Below are 23,956 nucleotides of genomic sequence, written 5' to 3'. Positions count from 1 at the left end.
ATTATAAGTAAATTTCATAAGCATAAACCTATAACCGAGGTAGATTCTTTCATTCGTATCTTGAGGTAAGCTGGTATTTTGATTTAATGGCACAGTGGAAGGAAAATAAAAAATGCTGAACAATTGAGGATGTAAAATTATTAACTGAACAGTTCCACAGTGAAAAATATAACAAGTTGAATGGTAAGAGAAGCAGAAGGAAGAAAAAAACAAGAAAAAACTCTTTTAAGTTACAGAGAGTGTGGAGTGTGCTACCTTGCAAATTCAGCAACTACAAATTCTTGAACACCACCTAACAATTTGCTACTTCAACAAATAAAAACTTACTACAGATCCACCCACTGAACATTAGTAGTTCCCTTCCTTTCATCACAGAGAATATAATGATGTAAATCCACTTTGCTGCAAGGAGATTCTCAAGTCTTCTTAATAATATAGCCAAAGATTATTCCGATCAATCCGATTAATATGACGAACAGGAACGAGATGCCACCGGCATTTTTCCTGCCTTCACGCTTCAACAGTTCCTGCACAATGCAAACCCTCCACAACATAAGAAACTGATGTAGCTCTGATATTATAATTCTAATATTCCATGAAAATAAGGATCAGATTTGAGCATGACAAACCCAACAGTGTAATCAGTAATCACAAACTAAATTCAACATGGAAAATATTTTAAGAGTAACTTTCAAGAGGTTTCAGGCAAAGAGACCAAGAAATTTTTTGAAGAATCTCAAAAGTAAAGGTGATGTTTCCAAAATCCAATGCAACATGAAACTTCTTGTGCAAAATTGCATTTACTGAAGCTTCAAACCGATCCCTCTTACCAATTCCTGACGAAGTTTGTTGTTCTGTTGGATGGCATTATTCTTTTCTTCTGTGAGTTTAGTTATGAGGGCTCTAGCCTGCACATATATCGGTGGTCAATAAACTTGCAACAAAAGTATGTAGCGGCCTGCTAGAAGCAGAAGGCATATGCATATACGAAAACACACAAAACACACAAAACACACGTACACAAATAGCTGAAGTGGCCCAAGATTTAGTCAATCAAACCATCTGCCGAATAATTTAAAAAGATCTGAGAACCATGACAAAGGTTTGAGAACATTGCACAAACAAATAAGAAAAGAACAATATTCTTATTTAAAGGAACAAGAGAACGAGTGATCCAGAGGTGGTTGGAATTATACATTATTGTACTTTTCAGATTTTGGCAAGGAGCTCTGAAGCAAAACGGATGGAGTTTCACATATTACCTCCAATATCTTTAACCTAATTAGTATCTAGTCACACTTGTGATTTGAGGCTCAGAAAAAATTATGTCTTGGAAGATAGAAGCACATTCTTTCTATAATTGAATGGGGGGTATAGTCACCACGTCATAAGCCTAGCTTAGGATCTTTGGGCAAAGAGACTTAGGATTAGCTGTGTAAGGAAATTAAGTTGGATGGTGATGTCAAGGAATAGAGTATTCGTGGGAGTATTAGAACATTGAACGAGCAAGCCAACCGAACACATAAAACATGCTTTAGAGTATCAGTTAGTTGCTATGAAACTTTGGAAAGAGTATAAATAAACAGCCACAAGGATATAGCATCACTTTCTTTATGGATAAAGGATCCTTTAAATCAACCAGTTTTGGGAAGGTTCTCTCCAAGTGGACATCCTGTCCTAACTCTTTACTTGTCATTGGGAAAATGTAAAATATTTACTGACTGGGGTAGGTGATGCTCTTGAACTCATGACCTCAAAAATATTGAGGTTTACAGTTTACCTCTTCACCACCCCACTAGACCAATCCATGGTGTTTCTATCCCAATATTGCAATACTTGTGGACAAGAAATTATGTCCAAAGCATATATCCATGAATTCATTAACCCTAGCAGAATTATGCTAAGTTCATTGTTTTCTGATGATAATAGTTGTATTTAAAGTTAGGAAATACAATAAAAGATCATATAAGAGACCAGACCATTACAAGAAATCTATACAACACAAGTAACCAGCAAGTTTACTCAAAATCTCAAAAGTAAATTCTCAACTATGAATATTATGACAAGGAAGTTACATTCACGTCTGTGTTCACACTAGAACATCTTTCACATAATATGATCTTTCAGGTAAGGCTGGAAATACAATAAAAGATCCTTGAAATATAGCCAATCATTTTGAGAAATCCACAAAAGAAATTCCAACAGGCAACATTTTCACCCAAATCTTGACTAGTATATCATCAATTACTAAAAATACAATGCTTGGAAAATTATATTGTTTACTGCTCAGAGTAAAGTAACACTCCAACCACAAGGTCATATATTTGCATTGAGTTCTATCTTATAACAATTTTATCATAGAAGTGGAAATTTGGCTGAAAAAACCGAATACATCATAAAAGACACATAAATCAGGCATCAGAGTTACAGAACACAAAATAGAGAATCATCATAAACAGCAGGCACAGAACCTTATGCCTATAACATGCAAAAAATCATCCTATCTTTTACCTCTGCAGATTTATCCTGGGGCTCCAACCGTTCAACATATCCCCTTGTAGCCTGCTGCAAACAGAAGGTAAAGGCGTGTAAATCAAATTGGGAAAATGAATGAATAAGGGAAAAGAGAAAAAAGGGAATCTGACTACTCACAGTATTTAACTCGGTATCATTGAAGTTTCCATTTTCTGAAACAGAGCCTCTTGGGGACGACCCTTCTTCAGAACCTTCCGGTACTGGAGAAGGTGGTTGAGGTGGAGAAACATAAACGACTTTCAATTTGCATTCTTCTACCACATGCCCTGCCTCCTTATTGAACTGCAAATCCCAAGCCCATAAAAAAGAGTAAAAGGCTAATAAGAACCACAAGCCTTAAACATTCACACTATAAAATACCATTTCTGCGTTGATCTCCTTTGCGGATGCGCCATCAACAGTTTTAACACTCTGGAGGAGAAACTTGTCTTTGCATTGCATATCAGCAGGAGCCTCTTTCTGGGCTTGCATGGTGACTGCACAACAGAAGGGCTCCCAAAATAAGTAACCACAAAAATTGTTCGAAATTAAAAGCCATTAGTGAAATATATGATATTGGCATTTGGCACCTATAACGTCACATGTCGACCGAGGTGAGACAATTCCAGTGTTTGGGCGAACGCAGTACTTTTTAGGGTTCGTAGTTTTAACCTGGAAAAGGATAAAATTCATATTGAGTGGACAGAAACATGGAACAAAATGATCAAACACGAGTTCAATCTGCGCGCATTTTGCCAGTAAATAAAGAATTATAAACTGAAAAAAAAAACCCCCCGTTAGCAAATTGAAAATTGACGAAATTAACAAACTTCGTAACGTGATCTGACGCCAGACAGATATATCAAGAGAAAAAGGAAAAGAAATAACAAAAATTGCATACGCCTACATCACAAATCCAAAACACCTTCTTAGGAACACTAAAGCATTTCACTGGAAAAAGATCAATTACCCAGATCATAAAAATTGAACTGAACTAAAAAGAATCGTACCTTAAATGCAACGTAGCTCTCGGTCTTGTTCGACAATTGAAGGGAACAAGAGATCTGCTTCTTCAATTCGACTAACCGCAAAGAAACAGCAAAAAGAAAAGAAAGTAAGGAGAGAACAAAATTGAAAGACGCAAAAAAACCCCCAAAAGATTACAGATCCGCGTGTTAGAAACGAGTAATTTCGTCCCGACAACTACTCACAGGGAAACTTGAGCTCGAGAGGTTCGATGCTGAGGAGTTCTCCCGTACTCATTGTTGGAACAGTGGCCCGCGAACACAGGGAAGAAGAATTGAGGAATACAGAACAGAAACTAGAGGAAGAGCAGAGGAGAATCTGGAAATGAGTTTCGTTGAGAGCAAGTTTCGCGAACAGATCGAGAAAAGAGAGGAGCAACAATGGCGAACGTGCTGAAGACAAGAGAAGGCTCCACGAAAACACGTGCACCAAACCAAGTAACTCCTCTCTCTCTCTCTCTCTCTTTCTCTCTTCTCTCCTTTATTTAGCCGATCGGTCATTTTCGATGGGCCTTTCGGGCCTTTATTGGGCTTTTATTGGGCCTCTCTTTTTTGCAATATTTGTATTAAAGCCATAATAGGAATTTAATCTTGCAGAAATAGTAATTTTAAGGCTTAATTGTAAATGTGGTAAAAAACTAAATTGCATGCCAATTACTGATTACTATAATTGTCTCAATTAATGTTTGGGGCACTCATAAATTATACAGACCAATTATTTCTGTAGACAAAATTAGGAACAAATGTATTATTGCTTGCCTAGGCATAATTCAATTGATTAATGCATATATCTTCAACAAAAGGTTAGACGTTGTCAAAACGAACATAACTCATGATAATTGACATATACCTCTAACCAAAAGGTTGTGAGTTCGAATCCCCTCCTCAACATGTTGTACTAATAAAATTTATACCTCCAAAATACAATTCAAATTCAAAACTCTATATAAGATTGAATAAACTACCATCTTACCTCAATTATCCATTGTTTTTTTGGTATAACAAAAGTGAGATGAGATTGAAATTCTAACCTCTATGGGAGGAGCAATGTGAGTTATCCATAGAACTCATGTTGGCCTCAAAAAAGTACTATTAACTCTATATATATTTTTTTTGATACTAGTGAGTGTCTACCAATTTATGCTCATCTCGGTTATCCACCGCCTGACCTTACAATATTTGACGCTACAAAACATGTAGAAATTAATTTTTAAGATAGGCATCATGGAGTTTGAACTCATTCCCTCCCACTTTACCTTAGTCCCTTTGGACCAATGAACCACTCATGACGGTTAAAAGTATTATTAACTATTATTGAAACATTTTTCAAAATTTTCATAAACATGTTCTTGAAAATTCTAAAAACACAGAAGCACATAAACACTAACTCTAAACATCATCCTCAATCATATATTCTTCCAAGGGAGAAAATTACAAGCAGTTACAGATTCAGCTCTCACTTCTCATTCCATAAAAAAAATACAAGAAAATGTGGATAATTTTAGGCCAGCCATTGGTAACACTGAACAAAGCTTTTATTCCAGAGAATTAACACTAGTGTACTTATAATAGATGCCTCTATTTTGGTTGAAGATATCAAAACCTTTTTGCCATTTAGAACAGTCAACAATTATAAAGGAAACATACTGCTGAGAAGTCATCTGGTGGTGGTTAAGGCTTTATTTTCTCCAACAACTTCTCAGCTTCAATAAATCCGATCGATCCCAATGATAAATACTTTGCAAACTTCCACCTGTTCGTGCCCGATTTTTGTTGTTGAAATTAAATAAAATAGCATCAAACTGATGGATTTTTTTTCAAAGGCAATATCCCAAGCATTTATGAATCATGTGAAAACAGAGAAACTGGGTACCTGGGTGTGTAAGGAAGTGCAAAACAATGGAGATGTAGGTGATTGACACTGTTCAATGGTGGCTGATGGAAGCCAAATCTTTCAGGAAAGAAAAAATAAAGATGAGCATCAATTTAGTATTATGCAGTCTTGAGAATATAAAGGATAAGAGAACTAAATGTAGAGTTGAAATAGACAAGTTGGGAACCATGCAGTGTTTCCTTTATAAGGAACAAAGCATTTCATTGATAAAATGTAATATACAAAGAGGACCTCGAAAAACCGACCAAGTTACAAAAATCTCTTCGCCCTCGAGGGGTTGGCCTGAGTACTAAGAGCTTGGGATGTTTGGAGATACCTTACGAGATCAGCTCGATGTAAAATATTTAGGGGTCGTTTGACATCGTTCCTATTTCTTGTTTCTTGTTTTCTATTTCTAGTGAGAAACAAAATTGCGTTTCGTATGTGTTTCTTGTTTCTTATTTGTTTTTTATTAAAAAAGAAACAAAAATACGTTTGGTAATCATTTCTAGTTTCTTGCTCTTTGAAATTTTAAATTAAAAAAGTAAAAAAATTTTATATGACAATTAATTTTTCAAATTAAATATTTAAATATTTATGTTATATTTATTTTTTGATATTTATTATATATTTTATAAGTAAAAAAAAGATAAAATAATATTTTTATCAATGTTTTGAAAAAAAAAAAAAACTAAAAACAAAAACAAGAAAACAAGAAACTTGATTATGTTGTTTTCAGAATGTATACACAATTTTAGAAACATTTTCTAAAATAAAAAATAAGAAATAAGAATAATTACCAAATACTTATATCTCTAAAAGACCGAAAATGAGAAACAGAAAACAAAAAATAGGAAATGGAAACTTTACCATGGGCCTATGTGTCTATATAGATCCTGTTTATGGATTAACGAAAATGTGCAAAAGCTTTATTTGCCTCTGTCATTTTACGAGTCTCTTCCTTTTTACGTATGACATTGTCAATCCCTTTGGCAACATCCACTAATTCGAAATGGACCGAACTGTCTCACGCGTTCTGAACCTAGCTCACGTACCGCTTTAATGGACGAATAGCCCGATCATTTGAACATACTATAGTCCCAAGCAGCGGAAAGCCAACATCGACGTGCCAAACCTTCTCGTCAATGTGAGCTCTTGGAAAGATCAGCCTTAATTGACTAGTTATAAATAGAACCAAACTCTGGATCAAAGGATTATCCCGAACCTGGCTCTAGGGGGGAAAAACCTCCTAGTCACGAACATATGATTGTTATTCCTATCAAGTCCTTGGAAGACTGTTTGACCAAATTTCTCAAAAGAAAGCTCCAAAAGAATTTAGCTGAAGTACTTTGAGCCTAATGTTTATATTATAACTATGGCCACAGAACATGAGAAAAGAAATCTGCCACATGGTTTTACATTGGTTGTTCACGTACTCCTAGCACTGGAATAGTCTACAACCCAACCTTTCACCTTGGAGAAAAATTTTCCAAACACAACCTTATGCTAAAACCCATTTGTTTATATTAGGCATTTTACATCTTAAGCAGACCCAGTCCTTCAGCAGAAATCAGATCACTTAAAGAAATAAGACTAAAAACTGCTCTCCTTTTAAAAAAAAGTTTAAATACTAATTTTACTAATTTGATCCTGGTACTTTAAGTTTTGGTTCATTTTGGTCCTTGTACGTTCAAAGCGTCCAATTTCATCTCTGTATTGTCATCTTTTGTTCATTTTAGTTCCTCTACTTGCAAAATGTCAGTTTTGGTCTCCATACTTTCGAGAAATGACCATTTTGATCCGTATTTGCAAAATTTTAATATAAATTTTAGACCAAAATGGTCGCTTTTTTAAAATACAGAGACCAAAATGGATGTTTTGTAAGTATAGGCACTAAAATGAACAAAATTAGCATGGAGACCAAAATCGACATTTTGAAAGTACAGAAACCAAAATAAACCAAAGTCAAAAGTAAAAGAACGGAACTTGGTATTTAAACGTTTAAAAAAACTATAACGCTCTTCAAGTATCTTTCCTACATCTGTGCTGCTGCTCAACAGAAAGGCCACCCATATTCTTCATGCAATCTAGCAAATTGAGCTCAATGTCCAAGGTATCCTTTGGCCATGGACGAATTTTTTAGAACAAATCGAAAAGCCAAACTTGCAGAACTTCACCACTACAGTACATTATTCATCACTTAATCTACCTCACAAGAAAGAAAGAACTAAGCTGCTACCGGGATACTGTCTTTAAAGTAGCTTCCTTGATGAATGCTTTCCTCACTAATATAATTATTCAAAATATATTACCATCAACCAATACAAACAGCAACAAACTTTAAAAAGTTTTCACAATATTATGCCACAAACTATTTTGATGTGCAATATAAAGTTATCCGTACGTATGAAAGGGTTGAGAGATCGTTAGTTCATTCATTAAGGTATCTATAAAACATTAAATTTACCGTAACTCATCAAGATAAGTTTTTGAGTCGATTAGTGATTTAACTCAGTATCAGAGCAAGAGGTCATGTGCTCGAATCCTTGTAATATCATTTTCTCCTCATTTAATATTGTTTACCACTTGTTGAGTCACGAATCCTTGTAATATCATTTTCTCCTCATTTAATATTGTTTACCACTTGTTGAGTCTGTAGCAAATTTCTAAGCCCACAAGTGAATGGGGAGCATTAATATATCTATAGCTTCATGTAATCCTCTTTTGAGGTTTTTTATCCCTCTCTTTTGAGGTCTCTTGTAATTTCACTCATCAATGAAATTGTTTCTTTCAAAAAAAAAAAAAGATAAAAAGTTACCATAACTCATGTTAATATATCTATAAAAGATAAAATTACCATAACTCATCCGTATAAATTTTTTGGTTGAGGGGTGATTTAACATCTTATGATTCATTTAGTTTCCAACCTGATTTAGCATTTGGATGAGGAGTAAAATATAAACACCGATTTCTTTCTAGAGAATTACAACACAAAAGACTTCAAGGAGTGGCTATCATGAGAGGTACCTGTGCTTTAGTTGAGGGGAATCCTGGGATAATAGTGTCTGCCCCACCTCTAACATGTGACTTACTGACAGAAACAATCAAGACAGCAATGAGCAAATCATTGTCAGAATTACCAAACTACGTAGGTTTAAGAATGCTCTTGTTTTAAAAAGGTTCCAAGTGCAACCACCTTAAAATCTTTTTAGGTTTTTGCTTTTGTTACGGGAGAAAGTTGTTTGGGTTTCATTATTAATCTCCTTGCATTTTTTTTTTAACAAGAAACAAACTTTAAAAAAGGAGTGAAATGAAAATGAAAAGAAAAAAGAAAGTAGAAAGATGATAAAACTACAACAAAAGCATCCAAACAACGCTAACAAGGAAATATAAATGCCTCCCAATTATTACAAACCATGCTAGCGGAGTAATGATCGGAAAGTTGTTTGGGTTTCAACGTATCCTTTCTTTTTTTTAAATAGAGAGTTGGGTCCCTCTTTATATTATGCTCATCGCCCACCCCACTAATCCCTGGATAAGTTTCACCAACCCGAAGGTGAACTAAAGATGTGGAGGGTTAAGAGAAGGGAGAAGAAATGGAGTGTGGGAGAAGAGGGCATTATATTGCAGTCCCATTGAAGGTTTAAAAAGCAGACAAAAAACTAACACAAGTTATAACATTGAATACTTTCTTTCTTCAAGCTTTTTAATGACTTGTTGCCCCCACTTTCCCCTATTTTAACAAAAAAACCATAAATGAGTTGCAACTAATAATGATTACAATACCGAGTGAGTAATCTTCAGCTCTTCTCTGGAGATTCCTAACTGTGGGAATGTGCTGCTTGGGAATTACCAAGTAATGCCTACAAAGTGGTAGTCCAGCATAAGAATGTTTTGCATCTATGACTTCAATCACAGAAGATAAATGCAGTGCAACTAACATTTTTGTGGTGGAAATTCCAAAGGCATCCCATTACAGTATAATTACTAGAAAAAAGAACAATGGGAAGAAAAGAGATGCCAGATTTCACGTAGATGACCATCAACTAAAGGAACATAACAAAAATGACAGATGAAAGATTAAGACGATAAACCCGCCATTTCTCTGATTCTTAGTAAGTGATAACATATCTCTTTCTGTACTCTCCAAAATTCATAATGGCAGTTGATATTCACTGTTAGTCTTAGTTGCCATACGGGGGCCATCCTGAAAGCACCTTCGAGATGGCTACCACTCACAGAGGCATTTCGAGGCCACTAAGACCATGCTACAATCAGGTCATAGATTTTTTTTTTTTTTTTTAAGATATCTTAGGAGTGTCACCATCTTGACTAATCTTACGAGACAATCTTCTGACTTTACTACATTTTGTCACCATAGATACTCATTCCCTTTAAGCTCTCTACATTTTTTTCATGGGCTTAAATCACCAACATCCAACCCAAGATGATTCAATCTGTTCATAGATATTACAGGCAAGCAAAAACTACAAATGTATATTGAATGGGAGAACATCTAAAAGACTGATAGAAACGAGCGACTAAATTTCTTGTACTCTGCAGATAACCATTGAGGACTTAAATTAATAATCACATTCAAGAATGTAAATTGTGAAAATTAGATCACAACGGAAATCATTTTGGGGCAGTTGAAATTTGGAAGACCCTCGTGACGATAAATCCTTTTTTTCTCATTACTTTTGCTCAAATTTTCGAAACCTTTGCTATTCTTTAGATGCAGATTTTCCATTGAATATAAAGCAACTGATGAACTGGGAATACAACAGTAAAAGCCTTCGTAAAGAAGCTGACCAAATGCAGAAATTATTTCCCCAAATGAAGATGCAATTAACACACAAGAAATTTTAAACACCTCGTGTCGATAGCAAACTGAATCAAACGCTATTAAGAAAATTAAGAAAAAAGGGTCTATTCTACTAAGATTACGAGGTTAAAATTACCTGACAGCAGAAGGGTTTATATCTTCAAAGGCTACAACTCTCTCGTCCTGCAGAACCCATATACTTAATCAGAGATCCTTCATTCAATCGCCCGTATAAGAGAAGAAGAAACACAGAGAAAATGGTTTTATTTATCAGATAACGAAAGGAGCAGACAAAATGGAGAAGGGCATTGGGGGCAGAATCGGAGACTCTCTGGCAGAAAATACAAGACGAAGCTGTTGCCGCCATTTTTTCCCCCACAAACTTCTCCCACCAATTCCCTATTTGCAGCGGGGCTTCCTATTGGGTTTGGCGCTAGCGTAGAATGGTTTTGATTTGAATAAAGATCAATTAAGATAAGATAAAACGAATTATATAATATACTTTCCGTAATAGCCACACCAAAAAAGGGCCAAAAAGAAAAAAGGAGCAACCTTTATTTCTTAATTAACTTAATGTTATTTATAAATTATAAAATTCGAACTTCGGCGCCGCGCCGCAGCTGAGAACCAAATGCGCAGATCCTTGCTTCACATTCTACCTCTCTTACCCAGAAGCTCTGCAACTCGAACTATGAGTTCTGAGTCAACTCAGCGCCTTTTTCAGCTAAAGTTTGACCCGCTTACCGGTAACTCGGAGTGGGTAGTCATCGAAGAAAGGGCGGAAGAAGGAGATGCAGACAATTCCCAGAAGCCCCTTTTGGCCACAACCTCATATTTGGACATGCTTAATGATTCCACTAGAAACAGAGCGTTCCGCGAAGCCATTGATAAGACAATATCAAAACCTTGCCATGTTCTCGATATTGGGTATTCTTTTTAGTCCTCTTTTAAGCTTTCTTTCTCCGATAAATGGTGAAAAGAAAATGGTAATCAGATTGAGTTTGCTGTTTTTTACCTTCTCGTGTGCTCGTATATTTTAAATTTTGTTTAGGTTGTATTGATTCTTAACATTTTTTTTGTTCAGTTTGTCATTCATAGTTGAGTTTTTTCAGTAGATAAAAATTTGTTAGCTTTTATGGATCATGATTTCGAAATTGTCGATATAATCGGTGTAGGAGTTCATTCATTTCGTAAGAGATTTTCAAATGGTTGCTCAGCCTGGAAATGGATTCTAGGTTCACTGACTTTCAGTGGCAGAGCCAAGAAGGAAGGTGGGCAATTTGCACCCGTAGTTTATCATAAATTCAAAAAAAGAAAATATAAAATGCTTAAGATTTTATAGTTTTTTTCCCCCTAATTTGCCGCTTACAGTTTATTAAAAGTTACAACCTGAAATTTTTCCCCGCTCTAAGAAAATTTCTTGATTTGCTCCTATTGACTTTGTGGTTCATCTATTTTTTCCAGTGCTGGAACTGGCTTGCTATCAATGATGGCTGCACGGGCAATGAACTCTGTCGTTGGTGATTCCAAGAGAATGGTTACGGCCTGTGAATCTTACCTTCCAATGGTGAAGTTGATGAGGAAAGTTTTACGTCTTAATGGGATGGAAAGGAAAGTAAAAGTTATTAACAAACGGTCTGATGAACTTCAATTTGGCGCTGATATTGCTTCTCGAGCTGATGTCCTCGTGAGTATCATAGACATTGGCTAGTCTACAACTTTCTTTTATAATAAGACATTTGTTGGTTAATATGAGAAGGTGCATAAAGTTACTTAACTTACAGGAAAGCCATTGAGATTTACATGGTTAAAACTGAAAGAGAAAAAGGACAAGAAGAACAAATTTGGAGTTGTTTCTCTTCTCACTATCTTTAGACTGTTCCTTCTTTTCTTGTTTGTTTTCCCACAGTCTTTCTGCCGAATTTCTTAGCTATCATTAGTATATGGGATGTCTTTGAAAGCAGCTGACTGTAATAAATTGTTTCTTGGACTTTCCTTTGTGAATTCAGTATATTTCAGTTATTTTTTGCCCTTTGACTTTCATTGATTAAGTCTCAGTCTGCCAATTAATTGAAGGTTAGTGAGATTTTGGACTCAGAACTGTTAGGTGAGGGGCTTATACCAACCTTACAACATGCACATGACAAGCTGTTAGTGGAAGATCCACTGACTGTGCCATACAGAGCAACCATATATGGCCAGGTATTTAAAAAAACCTTCATTGCTTCAGAATCTTTCATTTTTTTTGTGTATAGAAGTTTCCTTTTCTTATTAACTTCCTATTGCTATGAGTCAAAATATGCAGTATGGAACAAGCATTCTTCTATATTTGTAGTTTCCTCAAACAGTGACGATAGCCGCTTCATTTTACATGAACCAAACCAAGGGATGGTATCAAGATTTCAGATATATCTCTGTTGACTGCATGCATCCATGGGCTGTGATTGAATGGACTATAAATTTGTTATAATTTGCTGAAAATACACTAAAATGGTGAAAGTGAGAACTATTCATTCCATTTCCTTGGGTACTCTAGTAAAATAGTGGTCCTATAGTTCTTATCACATGTCACAGTGGGGAGTCATGTTTAACATCTGCAAATATTATCCTAGCTTTCCAAGTTATGGAAGGTATTCTGTTTTAAGAATCTCTTTTTTTTGTTTCCTTCTCAGCTGGTAGAGAGCACATACTTATGGAAGCTTCATGATTTACATAACAATGAAGCAAAAGCATCTGATGGCATCCATCTTGTTCCAGTAGGACTCGAGCCTATCATATGTGTTAAGCCACAACAATACGCTATGCACTGTGATGCAATCACCAATGAAGTGAAACTGGTAATGACCTAAAATTTGGACCTGATTTTCATAATCTTCAAGTGGTTTTATTACTATTTTTTTCAGGGTTCATCCAGCTCTCAGAACCCTTCAAAGTTTTTGAATTTGATTTTTGGAAACGTCCAGAGAGTCATGCCGAAAACGAGCTGCATATCAAGGCAACTGAAAGTGGTAGAGTTCATGCCGTAGTGTCATGGTAACCCCTTCATTCTTGTGATAGTTGTTCTCTGCCCAATTCTTTAAATCAATCACTGTAATTGTTTTCTAATGTGTGTCTCTCTAGGTGGATGCTGCAGCTTGATCGTGAAGGAACAGTCTTTTATTCCACTGCTCCAAAGTGGATAAGTCCTCCTAAGAACATAAGTGAGTCGTAGACAAGAGTCGTGCGCTACATTCTACTTCGGAATGGTGCCATTTAATTCTACTATGACCTATAATCATAGACTTATCTGTGCTAACAATGCAAATAGTTAATATTGGCATGATGTATTCAATATTATTTCCTTCTTTTGTAAAATCGAATGCTGATGGCAAGCATTGATAAGGTGGAGATTAAAAATTTTCATAATGGGAAAATATTTATGGCCTTGGGGCCAAATTTGGGGGAAGCTTTAAAATTTAGGTTAAAGTACAAGTTCTGTACAGAACTTTTAGGGTTGTGTTTAATTGATCTCTGAACTTAAAAAATGGTTTTGAACTTTCAATTTCGAGTCTAATAGGTCTTTGAACTTTCAAATTTTGTTTATTAAGTTCTTAACCTGTTTGATATGTTTAAAAATTGATGGACCTAAGGCACAAGATTGAAAGTTTAGGGGCATGTTGTATTAGAAGGCGTTTAGGAGCTACTTTCTCTTTTGAACTCAGTATTTCAAATTGGATGGTTAATAGCAGGACCTTTCTTTTTTTAACCAGCAGGGACTTGTTATTGCTTAGTGCTTTTCTTTAGTTACAAAATCTCACAACTCAATCCAACTGATCTACAGCTACAGTAGAAAATCAGAATAAAAATAATGTTTGTTTCTCAAAGATTTACAAAGTGATTAAGCTTGTTTCCATACTTCAACAGGAGCTGGTGATTGGTGTGACCACTGGAAACAGTGTGTTTGGTTTATCCCACGCAATGGTGCGTCCATATCCAAGGATGAAAAAGTTCATCTAATTGCTTCTCATAATGATACTACCTTCTCATATCATCTGAAGACCCAAATCCCGAGAGGTGAGGTTTTGCAGCATGGCATCAATGCTGAGAATTTTAAACTCATATACCCACCAGAAAGAATTGCAGTTTATGGAGACAGAGAATGGAGGCTTGCAATGTCACTGGCAATAACAAATGCAGTATGTTCTTATACTTGAACTTGATGCTATCTGCAGAATCTCTATGTTTATAATCATTACCAAGGATTATCTTTGACATCATTATAGTCACAGGGAAGAGCTCTCTCTGTATGCATGGTTGCGGATGATAGTGTTTTCTTAACACTTTTGGTTGCTAGTATTTTGAAAACGACGCGTGTATTATCGTTGTTTCCGGGGATTCGGGAAAAGGGTGGCAAGTATTTGCAGGTGGTTGCTTGTGCGAATGGTATCTCCGCGGATAGTATAAAAGTTATTGAAAAGAGGATATCGTGCTTGACCTTGTACGATACATTTGAGAAAAAGGTGAAAAAGCTCACCAACTCGTTCTTGTATTCTTTCTTCATACACCATGATGCTGCAAGTTAAAACTCCTGAAAAATAAATAGAGTTTCAATTTCAATTTATAAGATTTTAAACGTTGTTTTTTCCAAATGTAGTGCCTCGCTTATCAGTTTTTGTTCAATCTTTAGGTTGACTTGCTTATCAGTGAACCATTCTACTATGGAAATGACAGTGCACTCCCATGGCACAACCTAAGGTTTTGGTAAGAAGTTTGCCAAGAAATTCAATATCGTCTTTTAGTTGTTATAGAGAACACATAGACATGTTATCTGGATGCGGATGCCTGTTAGCAATGTTGTGCCGACAGTTTATTTATGATAGTTTTTACATGTTTAAGATCCAAATTTTATGTTTGGATGCTTAATAAGTCAAGTTCTTAAAGTAAAATCTGCATATTACAGATTTCTTCACTTTAAACTAACTACCATATTGCAACGGATTCAACTAAAGAATGTGTTTTGTCCCCCAAAAATCTCTGTGTTTTGTCTTTCTAATCTATTAAGACAAACAAAATAGTTCCCTTCTACACAAATAGCACATGGGTTGTGCTACTGGCTCTTTCCCTTTGACTTCACCCTCTATCAAATTCAAGTTAAGTTTGTCACTATTAGTTGGGTCTATCTATCACTTATCAGCGTAACTTTTAAGTGTTTAACTCCTTTTAATTGTTTTGCCCAGGAAGGAGCGAACAATGCTCGATTCGGTCCTATCTGATGATGTACTAATAATGCCTAGTAGAGGCATATTGAGGGGCTGTATCATGTCATTTCCTGTAAGATCTCTTTTTACCTTGAAAATACGTGACCAATACTGAAGTTATCTTCACTATTCAATAGAAGTCTTAGTAATAATTTGTGCGACGTATTTTCAAGGATCTTTGGAATAGTCGTCGCCGGTTGGGAACAATCGAAGGTTTTTATCACTCAGTTGCAAATAGCACTTTAGGAGCTTGTGGTGAGTTGCCTGAAGGAGAAGAAGGCCCATGTCTGGCTTTCTATATCTGGCAGTGTGGAGAATATGAGGTAATCCCTGTATAGAAAATTAACTTGTTTAATAAGAATGTCAATGACACTGATATTTGGTGCAACTTTCTTGAAAACTTTCAGGAACTCAGTGAGATATTTACATTGATGGAGTTTGATTTCTCAAAACCAATAAGCCCTTATAGTGGGAAAAGCCAGGTATTACAATATCTTTCATCCTCATGTTGTCTGGTTTTTTGCTTTTGGAAAAAAAAAAGAACTTTGTTTTGTTTAATTTCTTTGTTTGAGAAGCAAGCTGCTAAAAGATACATCAAATATCTCAGTACTCACACATTCTTCAGTAAATAAAACTGTCCGAGGAGACAGAGGAGGTTTGTTTTCTATGTTTCCAACAATCTTCATGATATGAAAACTCTGGTGAATTGGAATTAGAAACCTTTTGGGTATGTGAACCCCTACTTCATAAACACTAAAATCCTCAGATTGTTCAATTCTTAAGGTTTAGGTTAGACGTGGATTGCTTTGAGATCAAAGTCCTCGAGACAAAAGAACAGGTTCCTTGGCCTAAAGTTTGAACACTCCACGAGAGAAGATGATCAATCCTATTTGAATGTTCTCGGCATGCAACTCAAGTCATGATATTGATAAAGTTCAAGAAAGCTCTTAGCTAAACTTGAAAGGAAAAACTCACCAACTAAAACTCGTTCATCAAAACTGATCTACGTTGAAAGCAACCTAATGGCAAGACTTTAGATAGCCTCCCAACTAAATCCGAGATGACACATCATCAATCATTGCAAAATGATTAAAAAAAAAAAACCCTATTTAATATGTTTAAGAAAGGGTTAATTGAAAAGTAATAAAATTACATAAAAAAAAAACTCTTTAATAAAGGTATCCTAAGTTGAAGTCATGATGGTTCATATCACTCATTTCTGAGATGTGCTTGTATTTAGCTGTTCTTTTGTTTTTGAATCCAAAAAAGGAAGATCGAGTACCAATTTGTAACACGGTCTGTAGCCATTTTGGGGCTTTTATTTGAGGAATAGGAAACTGGAAGTAAAAATTTAGAAGCAAAAACCCATAACAAGAAATGTGATACCCTCCAAACTCGTTCAGGCTCCCACACATGGAGAACTTAATAATTTAAAATCCTTATTGTCTCTCAAAACTGGTCTTCGGGTGAAGCAGGCTTCCTCGAGAAGTCGTGGGATGGGCCATGAACATAATGCAAAGAGTACGACCTCTTGGTACCCTAGTTATCAAATAGACCCCAACTTTCTTACCTTATCTTGACTATCAACGTTACACCACGGGTTGGATTAGTGGCATTAGGAAAGTGTTTAAATTCTTTGATAGTCACCTTTCTAGAACAAAATCCTAGTATTTCTTGACAGCCATATGTTGTAAGGTTTTACCATCCGTCTCGTGAAATTTGTTGGAGTGCGCATAAATTGACCCGAATGTTCATGATACAAAAAGAAAAATCTTGACTATCAACAGTATAATAATAGAATCATGATCCATCGAGATTCAGCCCTTCGTCTCTCCAAGTTGTCCCTTCCCATACTTCGAACTCATCAATAGTATAATAATATACTATTAGATTAGTCGTGGTGCACGTCAGACCCAACTTTGATGTTTGTCTTGCAGGTTAAGGTAACTAAGGCTGGAATATGTCATGGAATAGCATTGTGGATTGATTGGGTAATGGATCCAAAGAATTCCATTGTCATATCCACAGGCCCAGGTAGTACTGCCTTCATTTCCAAAGAAGTCTGATACTGACATTTTCTGGTAATTTAACTGCTTCTCATTTCATCATATACTGATTCAGATAAGAGATTCTGGAAACAAGGAGTAAAGCTTCTCGCCAACCCTGTGACAGTCGGGGCTCGAGGTTCTGGTGAGGGCAGAGAATGCTGCTCTGCTGTCATCGAAGCTTCCTTTGATCCATCAAGCGGCGAGCTCGACATAAGACATACTTTTTTGCAGTGCAGTGAAGCTTTTGGCCCTCGAGCTGTTACCGATGACAAAACGGTGACAATAGGACAGTGACTATCCCGAGTCAAACCAAAAATTTTTGAAATAGATAGATCAAAATGGTAGGAGGGACATCTAGAGCTTGTAGCTTGTGGTTCATAATGACTTGTAACTTATTTATTTTTTTAAAAAAATTATATTTCAAACTTATATTGAATATTTACTAGGATATGTAAAATTTTGAATCTATATCTAATGGCTATTAGAGACGTGTCACATTAAATTAACTTTTCTTTTTTTGTTAAATAATGACGTGGAATGGCCATGGTACTCAAAAATTGTGGGGTTTTGGTTGTATAGTCCTTTTCCTAAGGGAGAATTTGTTTTTATCCACTTTTTTCAAACTCAAGTTTTCTAAACTTTGCATGATTGTTGCCCCTCCCCGAATTTTTAGATTTCCCTCCTTTTTCTTTAAAACAATGTATTTTCTCTGGCTTATAATTTTAAAACTTTATTCTTCTTCCTTCCCAACATAACCCAAAAAAAATCTCTCTTTCTTTTTTTTCTACCCATTTTTCATTTTAATCTCTCTCATTCACCCCCCCCCCCCCCCTTTTTCTGTTGTTCATGAAATGTTGACAAGAAATAGTTTTTGGGTTTTCTTCCAACTTATGTGAAATCGTGAATATTGCTGAGTCTTCCATTGTGAGCTAAAGAAATCTGAACAAAAACTAACAAGATCCAAGACATAGATCGAGATCTAATGGAGAGTGAGAGAGAGTGAGAGAGAGTGAGATATGAGTAAGAACGAGAACAAGATCTGAGAGATTTGAGCAAGAGTGGGAGCGAGATCTAACCAAGAATGCTTACCTTGAACGAGATCTGAGAGATGTGAGCAATCGTGAGATCTGAGCGAGAGTAAGATCAAGATTGAGATCTGATCGAGAGCTAGATTGAAATCTAATCGAGAACGAGTGAGGGGTGGGAGGAAGAAAGAGGAAAATTAATTTTTATGGTTGAAAAAATCGAAGAAAATGGAAAGACAAAATAATAATAATGAAAACTAATTCATTTATCTCCTCTCTCCCTCCCTCTCGCTCACTCTCTCGTCTCCCCTCTCTTCCCTCTCTCCTCTCTCGTCTCCCCTCTCTTCCCTCTCTCCTCTCGCCCACTCTCTTCTTCCTCTCTCCTCCTCTCTCTCTCCACTTACTCTGTTCTCTCTCCTCTTCCCTCTCTCTGCCTCTCTCTTCTCCTCTTTTCTCTTTTATTCCCTTCTATTAGTTAAAAAAATAGAAAAAAATACATATAGCATCGCGGAAGAGAGAAAAAGAGAAGAAAAAAAAGGAGAGAAAGAATGAGTTAATGGAAAATGAGAGAGAGAAAAAATCTAGAAAATGAGGGAAAGGGAAATAGAGGGAGGGAAAAATCTGTAAAAAGAGGAAGGGAACAAGAGAGAGAAATTAAAAAAGAAAAAAAAGAGTGGAGGGGTAATGAAAGTAAGTTAGTATTCAAAGCGATGTCAATAAAGATTAGAAAACATAAGTTTTGAAAAAAGTGAGTAAAAAACAATACTACCCTGATAAAAATACTATAGAGCCCAAAAATCAAAAATTGTGACTATTGTCGATCATGATGTTTATTCTTAACCGTCGTAATTATCTAATAATCATAGTGATCCTCAAGTGTAAACATTCAACTAATTCTTATATATCATTCATAATTTTGTGTCTATACTGTTCTTAATGCTTCGTGAACATTCACTTTTTCTTAATTTTGGGATTGTGTTGCGGAAATGATTGGTTGAATCTCTATAAACCTAAGATGAGAAATATAATCTTACAGAAGCGTTTGATTCACACATCTATAGAGTCAATTTCTCGTATCAAATCCTTGAAATTGTTTCTAGTTTTCTCCATACAGTTAATTTTCTTTTTGAAGACGGAGATTGTTTTTAGGTTGAGAGAGAATGTGACATCCTTAATAATATGTTTTATTCTCGAGTACATCACTTTTAACCACAGAAACTCTTCTTTTTCGAGCTTCTCAAGTGAAGTGGTCACGACCCTAATTCCTTTCTTATTTATTTTGTGATTATTATTATTCATTTTTTCCATGATTTTTTAAAAAGGAAGAAAAATAATCCGTCAAAATTTTTATGATTTTAAAGTTTATTCCGTGATTCTTAAAAAAAAAGTGAAAAAAATTCAGTCGAAATTCCCATGATTCTTAAAGAATGAAAAAAATGACCATTTAAAAAAATGAAAAATATATAAATTTGTGGGATATTTAAACTCTAATTTTAGATGGTGGCTAGATTAATTGTCCAATATACATTTTTTTAAAAATTTTACAATCATATATACTATTAGAGGGTGTAAATAAAGCTCTGTAAACAAAATTTGTATTTGCCCCTAGATACAAATCAAGAAAAAGTAATGCAGATTTTGGAATAACTATATTGCATATACTAATAAATATCTTTTTTTTTCAAAGAAAATAAACATCGTCGTTTAACTAGTAGAATGATTCGGGTGAGAATAATGTTTGAACTTTCCTCATTAGCTCCACTTAATTAATAGCGAAAAAAGAAAAAAAGAATAACCACAACATCGAAATTACCGGATCTTGTACTAGTTAATATTCCCAACACAATAATATAATATAAGATGTAGGGACGTAAATTAAAAGTAAAAAATAAAAAAAGGCGTTGATATAAAAAATAAAAAATAATAATTACAAAAGAAGAAAGAAAGGAACGAAAAATAGAGATTATTTTGTTTGTTGGTTCAAAATCGGAGGAGAATGGAAAGCGCAATGAGCCGTTGCTGTAAGTGTGTACATGGCAGTCCCATGCACGAAATTACACAAAATTTGGAAATGAAGTACTCCGTGGTGGTAGCGTAGGGGTGCTCGGGGCGTTGAATTTTGCATGTCACTAAGCCGTTGGAGGCTACGATAGCTAGAATCTGGAGATGCGAGTCCAGCGAGAAGTTCGGTGTCAGATGGAAGGAGGGCGATGGCGGCGCACCATATTAACTATATTGGAATTATGTATTAATTTACGTTTCCTTATGACATATTTATAGGAATAAATGGTCGGGAAAAAAAACATAAAGTAATCAAATTGGGAGAAAAATTATAGGCCAATCAAATAAAGAAAACATTTCTCTTTTTTTTTTTTTCGTTTTGAAATAAGAAAACGTTACAACATGCAACAATTGAAAGAAAAAAAAGTATATATGTGTGTGTGTATACATGTTTTTTTCCTTAAAAAGATAAATCTTTTTGTTTTATTTTTAAAAGATAATTTGTTTTTATTTTTTTAATTTTTTTAAAAATTTTATTTATGTTAGTTTTTTTTTTAAATGTTTTATTATGGTTTGTTTTAAAAGTCTGATTTTATATTAATATTTTTCTTAGATGGTTAAACCTAGTTTTCCATATCGAGAACGAAAATTTTGGTATATTCTCTCAAGATAGGTAAGTTTACTCCCCTATTTTTTTTGTTTGTTTTTTCGTAGTTCTTTGGTAAAAGTTTTGAGATATTTATTTTTACTTTTAGAATAAAAGATTTTTAAGGACTTTTTCCCCTTAAAATTTTCCATAATTTTTTGTTTGAATCCTGTTTATGAAACTGTTTTTGGGCTATTACGAGACTCTTTTTACCTAAAAAGTTTACCTATTTGAATCTCATAAACTATGACTTAGTGTTTCGATTTTTACTGTATGTTTCTACCAAATTTTAAAGATTTTCTATACACTTTTCAGATTTGATTTTTCTATAAAAAGCAATAAATTGCTAATTGTTTTGTGGAAATTCTGGGAAATGTTATTTTATATAATAGAAAATTTTCCAGATTTAAAATTCCCAAATTTTCAATTGATCAGAAGATTTTAAGCTTCTGAGAAACTTTTTGTAAATTTAGCATGTATCGAAAAGTTTTGAATTGATTTCGTATCAAAAGTAAGTATTTGTTTTGTATATTTATTTGAAAGATATTTTTTATTGATTTAATAGGATAGTCGTTCTGAGGAATGTTTTGTTTATTTGGGGTAGTAGTCTAATTTGGAATTGACGATGTATTTCTGTTCTAGCTTATTTGTGGGGTTTGGTATTCTTTGGGAATGAAGATTTGTGTATGTTATTCCCTCGCGTGGCCTCACACTTAAGTAACTGTTTTGTTTGTTCTGGTCGATATTAATTCGACAACTCTGATTATATTGAAGCTTCTGATTGATTGGTGTTACCGACGGGTATTCACATATCTTCTGTAGGCTACCCAAATAATGCAACCTACCACTCTGATTTTGAAAGTATGAATGAATAAAAGATTGCTTCGAATATTTGAATGATTTAGTTTATTTGAATGTTTGAAAGTTGTGCTAAATGTTTTAGGACTTTTATAATATTTGATATGTTGAATTTTTGTTTACAAATGTTTTGAAAGGAAAATAAATTTCAATGGTTGGTATGGAAATTGCTTATTGAGTATTTCTGTACTCATTTTTCTGTTTTCTAAATGTTTTCAAATGAAGGTTCAAATGATTGCTCAGTGATTGAGCGTTCTGGCACGAGGAGTTGGAAATCTTTAGTATTTTCCATTTTTTTAAGCTTACGAGAACTTAGTTAGTTCGGCTAGTTATTCTTTTGTTTTATTATGGTATAAGTTTTTGTTTCAAAGTTGGACTTGCCCTCATCTTTTGTCGTAATATCAAATTAAATAAAGAAAATTTTTCTTTAAATATATTGGTTATTTGTTTACACTTCCACATTACTGTTAGAATGACCGTATTAGAAAATACGAGTTGTTATAGAATGCTCAATGAAGCCCAAAAATCAGAGCAGACGCTGTCACTACACTGTTTGAATTTTTCTATAATATAATGCTCAACCAATTAGATCTAAGACAAAAAGTTTTGGAATTTTTCTAGCAACCTAAATAGTACAACCATGTCTCATATAATTATGGCGTTCAAATTTAGTACTACTTTTTTTCTGGTGGGAGAGTATCATGTTTCTCCCTCCATATAAAACATTTCAAAATTACCCAAAACCTTAATAACGTCAAATCAAATATGTTGTCAAATTATTCGTATATTTACCTTTTTCCAAAGTACTCTCCAATTACTCCCCTATCCTTGTCCTTCAATACCTACACGCTACACGGCCTCTTCATTTGTAATTTAAATTTCTTTTTTATTATTTTTTAAAAAATATATTAACTTTTTGAAGTTTTGTTTTTTAAAATATCAGTTTCTCCTCTCAATTACACTCTCATAAGCCTTTTTTTTCCCTAGCACTTCACTCTCACAAACAATACTCGACACTTTTGCTATACATCATTAAATTTTTTATGGATAGTTATTGTTTTGAAAAAATAAGAGGTGTCTCTTCTCCTATGAGTCAAAAACTAAACGGTAGGAGATATTGTTACACTATTAACTTAACTTAAGTCTTAATTGGTGCTGAATACCGTTAAATATTTGACAACTAAAAGAGAGAAATACAAAAGTTGAGAAGAATTTTTCAATAGTGGTTAGCATAGAGAGATAGGTGCTCACCAATATGTCTTTTTTAGTACAAGTAGGATAGTAGAATTCGAACTCATGAGCCATGACCTCTTGAGTATTAATTACCGCTGAATTAAGTTCATGTTAGTGAGATAGATACTCACCAGTCAGGATCTAAGTATTTTTCCCAAAAAAATCTTCTCTCTTCCTTTCTACTTTCTTTTCTTCTACTTATGAAAAATTAATGACCGTACCTTAGGTAAAATATTATTCTCTCAAAAATATCTATCTTCCTCTAATTTACCTTTCTCTCTACCTTTCTCTCTCAATTTCTCTCACTCATATCTCCCTCTCTAACATATTTTTTCCATAACGTCACGTTACAAACATAGGAGAGAAAATAAAAGAAAAAAAATTACTCGTAAAAGAATACACTAAGTGTACTGTGCTAAAACATTTTGTATTCATGGGCGGAGTGAAGAAGGAAGGTGTTATAGGGAACAAAACGGTCCAAACGAGGCGAGAGGTCGGACCGTTAAAGAAGAAATGTGCCCGAGATCATTAACCTCAGCCGACCCAGCACCCCGACACCGATCTAGCGCCACGGCGCCCCGACCGTTTTGCAGTACCCCCGTTTTGCAATTACGACCGTTTCACAGTTACGCCTGCAACGGGTCTGAAGATTGAGATTCGATTAGAATTCC

General features: G+C 34.7%; 3 protein-coding genes across 7 annotated transcripts; 1 reads left to right on the top strand and 2 right to left on the bottom strand.

The window, feature by feature from the left end:
* Positions 1-113: 113 nt before the first annotated feature.
* Positions 114-4,001, bottom strand: PVA12 (plant VAP homolog 12). 2 transcript variants are annotated; one of them, XM_022299117.2, is made up of 8 exons: positions 3,726-4,001; positions 3,525-3,595; positions 3,105-3,186; positions 2,896-3,011; positions 2,653-2,817; positions 2,512-2,562; positions 831-908; positions 114-527 (listed from the first exon to the last, which is right to left on the bottom strand). In XM_022299117.2, the coding sequence occupies exons 1-8, from the start codon at positions 3,775-3,777 to the stop codon at positions 417-419; spliced, it is 726 nt and encodes a 241-aa protein (XP_022154809.1). In that variant the 5' UTR covers positions 3,778-4,001; the 3' UTR covers positions 114-416. The 2 variants fall into 2 exon arrangements, with proteins under 2 accessions (XP_022154809.1, XP_022154808.1); XM_022299116.2 differs by having other exon boundaries at positions 2,512-2,565; positions 3,726-4,000.
* A 915-nt stretch (positions 4,002-4,916) lies between these two features.
* HINT4 (histidine triad nucleotide-binding 4) lies at positions 4,917-10,818 on the bottom strand. The gene is made up of 6 exons (XM_022299094.2): positions 10,530-10,818; positions 10,374-10,420; positions 9,199-9,275; positions 8,440-8,503; positions 5,413-5,490; positions 4,917-5,292 (listed from the first exon to the last, which is right to left on the bottom strand). Exons 1-6 carry the CDS (start codon positions 10,602-10,604, stop codon positions 5,211-5,213), a joined length of 423 nt encoding a protein of 140 aa, XP_022154786.1. The 5' UTR covers positions 10,605-10,818; the 3' UTR covers positions 4,917-5,210.
* Positions 10,745-18,028, top strand: PRMT7 (protein arginine methyltransferase 7). Of its 4 annotated transcripts, XM_088126045.1 has the most exons (15): positions 11,029-11,164; positions 11,413-11,508; positions 11,702-11,924; positions 12,314-12,439; positions 12,910-13,074; positions 13,152-13,270; positions 13,358-13,437; positions 14,141-14,412; positions 14,500-14,736; positions 14,904-14,977; positions 15,454-15,547; positions 15,648-15,797; positions 15,882-15,956; positions 17,412-17,508; positions 17,596-18,028. In XM_088126045.1, exons 2-15 carry the CDS (start codon positions 11,462-11,464, stop codon positions 17,814-17,816), a joined length of 1,980 nt encoding a protein of 659 aa, XP_087982171.1. In that variant the 5' UTR covers positions 11,029-11,164; positions 11,413-11,461; the 3' UTR covers positions 17,817-18,028. The 4 variants fall into 4 exon arrangements, with proteins under 4 accessions (XP_087982170.1, XP_022154832.1, XP_087982171.1 ...); XM_088126044.1 differs by lacking the exon at positions 11,413-11,508 and having other exon boundaries at positions 10,745-11,164; positions 14,506-14,736; XM_022299140.2 differs by lacking the exon at positions 11,413-11,508 and having other exon boundaries at positions 10,748-11,164.
* Positions 18,029-23,956: the final 5,928 nt, after the last annotated feature.

This window comes from Momordica charantia (genome assembly GCF_013281855.1).
Source record: "Momordica charantia cultivar OHB3-1 chromosome 6 unlocalized genomic scaffold, Mcharantia_2.0 BLBB01000006.1, whole genome shotgun sequence".
Lineage (NCBI taxonomy): Eukaryota > Viridiplantae > Streptophyta > Magnoliopsida > Cucurbitales > Cucurbitaceae > Momordica > Momordica charantia.
The sequence above is the reverse complement of the archived record's forward strand: the minus strand, read 5'-3'. Positions and strand labels throughout refer to the sequence as shown.